This window comes from Dromiciops gliroides, chromosome 5 (assembly GCF_019393635.1).
Source record: "Dromiciops gliroides isolate mDroGli1 chromosome 5, mDroGli1.pri, whole genome shotgun sequence".
NCBI lineage: Eukaryota > Metazoa > Chordata > Mammalia > Microbiotheria > Microbiotheriidae > Dromiciops > Dromiciops gliroides.
In genome coordinates this window covers 94624354-94630853 of record NC_057865.1, presented here as the reverse complement: position 1 = coordinate 94630853, position 6500 = coordinate 94624354, and the positions used below count along the sequence as shown (strand labels likewise).

At 53.4% G+C, this 6500-nt stretch overlaps 1 protein-coding gene across 2 annotated transcripts in view; it reads right to left on the bottom strand.

Moving 5' to 3' along the window:
• Positions 1-4729: 4729 nt before the first annotated feature.
• Positions 4730-6500, bottom strand: part of ZNF777 (zinc finger protein 777) — a 28382-nt gene continuing 26611 nt past the window's right edge. For both annotated transcript variants that reach the window (XM_043965505.1, XM_043965504.1), the window contains one exon: positions 4730-6395. In XM_043965505.1, the coding sequence (XP_043821440.1) occupies positions 5206-6395 (1190 nt within the window). In that variant the 3' untranslated portion in view covers positions 4730-5205. The remainder of the gene's footprint in view (positions 6396-6500) is intronic.

Below are 6500 nucleotides of genomic sequence, written 5' to 3'. Positions count from 1 at the left end.
TGGCCCACAAGGGCATTCTCAATTAGCACCTTTCCAAGGTGTGCAGCCACACCCAGTGCCTCTGGATTCCAGAGGCATTGCCAGAGGCTGGGAGAAGCCTCTCTAGATCCCAGCTGTCAGCCCTGCCCCTGACGATACCAGCAGGTCCCAGTGGCCAGTTGTATCTCTTTGGGGGTCCTCACCAGACCAGCAGCCCAGCACAAGCCCCCTGAGGCTGCCGAGTCCCCTTGGGAGCACCACCCATCCCTGCCCCGTGTCCTCACTGCCCCAGCTAGAAAGGCCAGGCAGGCCCACAGCACAGAGGCCCCAGAGTTGCTCCAGCCCAGTAGGCAGGACCACCTCCTGGAAGAGGGTTTGGTCTTTTGGGATGCTGGAGGCCTGGTAGGGGTCGTGATGGCCCCGAATCCCCAGGACCCCTGCTGAAGTTGGCCTGGTCAGCAGTGGCTTCTGACCAGCTGGAGCTTCCTCTAGAGGCTTCGGAAGGCCCCATTAGAGGCTCTGAGGGGCAGGCCCTTGGCTGCCAGTGGAAGGCAGTTGGCCATGGCCAGACTCTTTCTCCCCTAAGACCCAGGAACCGCAAAAGAAGTCCCACAAGATGCAGTCAGGAAGGCCAAGGACATGCAAGGTGGCCAAGCACAAGTGGTGGCAGCCTTGAGTCTTGGAGGGCCCTGGGCCCGGGCCAAGCTTGGCTGCAGTGTGCCAGCCACAGGTCCTGCTGAGCCTGAAGCTGGGCAGACGCTGGAGGCCTGGCAGGACCTTGGCAGGCCAGGAGGAAGAGCAACAGCTGGAAGGCCTAAAAGGTGAGGCAGCTGGTAGGGGGCACCTGGATTTGAACCAGGGACCTCTTGATCTGCAGTCAAATGCTCTACCCCTGAGCTATACCCCCTGGCCCACAAGGGCATCCTCAATTAGCACCTTTCCAAGGTGTGCAGCCACACCCAGTGCAGCTGGATTCCAGAAGCATTGCTGGTGGTTGGGAGAAGCCTCTGCAGAGCCCAGCTATCAGTCCTGCCCCTGAGGACACCAGTGGGTCCCAGTGGTACCTCTCTGGGAGTCCTCACCAGACCAGCAGCCCAGCACAAGCCCCCTGAGGCTGCTGCATCCCCTCGGGAGCCCTACCCATTCCTGCCCCGTGTCCTCACTGCCCCAGCTAGAAGGGCCAAGCAGGCCCACAGCACAGAGGCCCCAGATTTGCCCCAGCCCAGTGGGCAGGACCACCTCCTGGAAGAGGGTTTGGTCTTTTGGGATGCTGGAGGCCTGGTAGGGGTCGTGATGGCCCCGAATCCCCCGGACTCCTGCTGAAGTCGGCCTGCTCAGCAGTGGCTTCTGACCATCTGAAGGCCCCATTAGAGGCTCTGAGGGGCCGGCCTGTGGCTGCCAGTGGAAGGCAGGTGGCCATGGTCAGACTCTCTTTATCCTAAGACCCAGACACCCCAAAAGTATTTCTACAAGAGACATTCATGAAGACCAAGGACATGCAAGCTGGCCACACAGAAGAGGTGGCAGCCTCACGTCTGGGAGGGCCCTGGACTTGGGCCACTAGCACCATTGGCATCACCCAAGCATCCCTTGAGTTGTGCCTGCCACTGCTAAAAATGGAGCTTAGGCTGAGGCAGGAGGTAAAGGTGGACTCTTGTCCCTCATATATTGTCATGTCCCAACCTAGGCAGAAGAGACCAATAGGAGAAGCAGATGATGGAGGCACCTTGATTTAAACCAGGGACTCCTTGTTTTGCCAGGAATTCCCCATGTCTAAGTTATGTCCCAAAGCCCACGGGAATACCTGCAGTTAACACCTTCCTCTTTGGTGGACCCCTTGCCATTGGCCCAGGATCCATAGTGCTGGTGATCCTCCGAGGTCCTGGGGTAGTTCTGAGGCTTTGGCTGAGGCTCACTCTGAGGTAGGCCACCTGAGGTAACGAGATGGGCAGCAGCCACTCTCTTGTTCCGTCCAATCTCAGCCAGGCCATTTCTGGGATCAAATATCCATCCCTCTTTTCGGCATTCAGATTCTTTTATGACCTCTCCCCCTCCCACTTTGCTCTCCCCATGTACTCTCCAATCCAAAGATATATGAGGTGTGCTTTATATCCTGGAGCAGATTGTATTAGTCTGGCTTTTAAGCTACAATTACATAAGGAGAGCAGGCTGGCCATTGGCCCTTTTAAAGAGAAACAGGTTGTCTCCCTGACATGATGTGAGATTCTAAGGCACTCTTTTGACTTCACATTATTTTCCCAATAATAACTTACATGTAATAGGTCATTAAGATTTACACAATATTTTCCTCACACTTCTCCTCTGAGGCCTTATTGACTTCTTTAAAAAACAAAAAGATGAAGAAAATGAGGTTGGTAGGGTTCAAGAGACTTTTTACCATGTTTGTATATAATTCTAGCAGGTACCTGAGCCTGGATTTATTCCCCAAGCCTTCTGACTCCCAATTCAAGTTTCGGTTTCCTTTTAAAACTCTCTCTCCTCAAACTGTGTGCCATGCCGGCTAAAATTCCACTATTCCTATGGGTTATGGCACTGCCTCTCCAATATCTGCTTTAAAATGAAGCTGTCCTTAGAGAAGTAACCATTCATGGCACTGTTGGTTAGCTGAGAACTAGCTCACAGTAAGGTATGAATTCAATGATGTTCTCCTTGGGGACACAGATTGTGTAGGAGTTTCACTGGGGTGAGGCAGGAAGATGAAAAATAAAGAAAGGAAAGATTGGGGAGCTTGGGGTACTGAGTCTTTTAGGTTGAAGAACATCAGAAGAAGGCAATGTCCAAGAGGAAGAAAGTGGGAGGAAAGGGAAGACCATCAACTCCCATTTCCCAGATAGCTCCAGAGTACTTTATTTTTTTAATTGGGATTTCCTAGGAAAAGACAGGTTCTGGAAGTGTTCACTTATTTCCAGGATGTCATGACCAGGTGGGGTTGTTTTGGCAACTTTAGGTTTCAAACTCTGCTGCTTTTAGGATCTCTGAGCCTGTGTCTGGAACCACAAAACCTTGGTTCAATTCTGGTTGAAGATACTGTGTGACCCTGGGCAAGTCATTTAACTTTTGGTGCCTCAGTTTCCTTGTCTGTAAAATCTGGCTAATAATAGAATCTATCTTTTGGTGTTGTGAGGATCAAATAAAATATTTGTAAAACCCTTAGCACAATGTCTGTCACTAGCAGGTGTTTAATAATTGCTTGTTTCCTTTTTCCTTTCTGTCAAATGGGGGGAGGGTCTTAATTTTTTGTGTCTGTCACAGGCCCCTTTGGCAGTCTGGCAAAATCTTTGGACACCTTCTTAGAATAATGGTTTTAAATAATTGGGGCAAATTCTAAAATTTAGCCGGAGGTTAATGAAAATAAAGAAGTAATTCTTTTTTTCCAATCCAAGTACACAAAGCTCCTGAAATCTGTCCACAGACCTCTTGAGTTACCACCACCCTTGGAGATAATGTTTAAGGGTAACTCTAACATTCTATGACACTGTGTCTCGATGGACTATCTCAACCCTAAGAGGTGTGGATTTTTCTAGAAAACTGAGATCCCATGTTAACTGACTCTCAGCTCTGTCTGGCTCTTATACTGAGCTCACTCGAGTGCCCTGGACCAGAGTCTTTGAACAGCTTGAGCTATCTTCTCCAAAATCCTAGTCCTACTCTGCCTTGTACCCTGTTAATTCATGCATATATTATCTCTTTAGCTAGACTGAAAAGTCCTTGAGGGCTGGAACTGTGTCATAATTCTTTGTATTATGTACCCAAGGAAACATCGGCTTGATAGAGGGCACCTTCACATTTTCCCCATTCCCTTCTCTTTAGTTCATCCCTACATTCTGTCCTCTGTACAAGTCATTGTGAATAGCCATAGGGCCTTACTTTACCCTTCATAACCTTCCATTACCTTTTGGCCTTTTACAGTTTAATCATCTATAAAAAAGGGGGGGGGGTGTCAGTGGTTGGACTTGAAGGTGCTTTCCGGCTCTAATATTCATTTCTTTGGCTTTTCCCTTAAATTTACTTTTTCTAAACCAGTTAAGGCATTCTATCCTCCCCTCTGTTCCCATGAACTCCAACCCAGGCCGGATGTTGAAATGGACCATTCAGTACCTTATCTGCTACATGCTGACAATTATCTTTCCTCTGAGTGTATGCTCATCATTTCCTTCCATTTTCACACAACCTGTTCAATTTAGATGGTGAGATGAGGAAAGGAAGAGGCCTGGTGCCATCTTTCGTCTATATTTGGCCTACTTTGTAATGGCAGTAACCTTGCTGCCCAAGGGTGGCTGCATTACAGGCCCCCCAAGAAGGGGTCTTCAGTTCTAAAGGACACATATCCCTATTTGACAATCCCATTACTTCCTCATTCACTGTGAAGGCTTCCCATGTAAATCCAGCCAACATCAGTTTCCCCTTCCCAAGAGCCCTACGACTTCGAAATCAGGCAGCACCATGCACTGTCATACCACAGTCTTGTCCCTGTTTTCTGATTGTCTCCTCAGTCTTATCTCCTAAAGATGAGGTTATGAGCTTCTTGAAAGGCGGTGACAAGTCTTAAATTCCTGACAGACTTTACCTAGGAAAGGGCTGAGCATTGTGGGTGCCCTGAAAAAGTCGGTAGAACTGACCTGAATGGACGCCAGGCAAGCAAGGACCACACCACACTCCAGCCAGTCCCACTCCAATCCCCAAAACAAAATAAAGCAAAAACAAAAACAGCAAACAGGAAACACTGGTCTTTTAAAAATTACTCTATTATTATCAAATAGAACCACAGTATTCAAAAGGTAATTATAAAGTTCTATCCCCAACTAAATCAACCTGCACCACCCCCAGGTGACCCCCAGAGGCCGGCAGCCAAATCACTCCCCCCGTGCTGATTGGTTTCATCCATTTTATTGTCAAGGAAATTAACAACCCAAGGGGGTTCCCCAGGCCCTCACTCTCCCCCTTGGGGCAAAGGATGAGGGAAGAATGGCAGAGTGCAACCTGGTCTCACTACCCCCTATTTTCCTGGGGGAAGAGGGAGGGATAGGAGGTTACAGTAAAGGGGTATGCTTCTCCATAGCCCCCCTGTTCCCATTCTCCGGGGTCTGCTCTCCTCGGGGCTGAAGGAGGCTGGATGGGTACAGAAGCGGGATCTGGCCACGTTTCCCCTGCCCCCGAGTACCACCCAGTGAGACGAGGGGCCCAGGAACGAGGGGGAAGCCTGGCTCATTCTCCGGTGTGAGTTCTAAGGTGGTACTTGAGCGACTGTTTGTAGCGGAAGCACTTGGCACAGTGGGTGCAGGGGTAGGGCCGCTCGCCGGTGTGCGCCCGCTGGTGCTCCAACAGGTGGTGCTTCTGGGTGAAGCGCTTGCCACACTCGGTGCAGTGGTAGGGCCGCTCGCCGGTGTGGATGCGCCGGTGCTCCAGGAGGTGGTGCTTGCGGATGAAGCTCTTGCCGCACTCGGGGCAGGCATGCGGTCGCTCCCTCGAGTGCACGCGGCAGTGGTTGGTGAGCTTGGACTTCTCGCTGAAGCTCTTCTCGCACTCGGGGCACTTGAAGGGCCGCTCGCCCGTGTGAGTCCTCTGGTGCCGCAGCAGGTGCGAGGGGCGGCTGAAGCTCTTGCCGCACAGGCTGCAGATGAAGGAGACCTCGTGCTTGCCCGCGTGCACGCGCTGGTGGATCACCAGGCTGATCTGCAGCCGGAAGCTCTTCTTGCACTCGGGGCAGGTGTACGGGCGTTCCCCGGTGTGCGTGATCTGGTGCTTGGTCAGGCTGGACTTGTGGCTGAAGCTGCTGTCGCACTCGGAGCACTGATAGGGCTTGGCCCCGCCGCCGCCCCCCGCGCCAAGGCCGGGCGACTTGGGCCGGGACTTGAGGGCGTGCTTGGGGGCGTAGGGGGGCCCGCGCTCGGGGGAGGCGTAGCCGCCGCGCACTCGGTGGATGCGCTGGTGCAGCGTGAGCTGCTGCTTGTGGCGGAAGCTTATGTCGCACTCGGCGCACTCGTACGAGCCCTCCTTGATGTGGTTGCGCTGGTGGATGATGAGGTTGATCTTGAGGCGGAAGCTCTTGCCGCACTCCATGCACGTGAAGGGCCGCTCGCCGCGTCGGTTGCGCTGCTGGTTAGCCGCGGCCGCGGCCGCCGCGGTCCGAGGCTCGCTTAGGGAGGGCGGCGCCAGGCGCTTCACGGCGGCGCGGCCTCCCAAGTGCAGGTGCGGACGGCCCTCGGGGCCCTCGGAAGGCACGGCCACCGGCAGCTGGGCCGGGAAGAGCCCGCCGTCGTACCTGTTGGACAGCGGCCCGAGGGCCTGCAGGTGCTGCGCCTCCTCGTCGTCCTCCTCCTCCTCCTCCTCGTCCTCCTCCTCCTCCTCGTCCTCTTCGTCCTCCTGCTCCTCGGTTTTTATCACTATTCCCTCGGCTGGGGAGAGAGAGCGCGAGAGAGGCCCGGTTAGCAGCGCGGCAGGGCCGGCGGGGTCCCGGCCAGATGGCCCGATGGGCCGAGGTTCGGCGCCCAGCGGGGGAG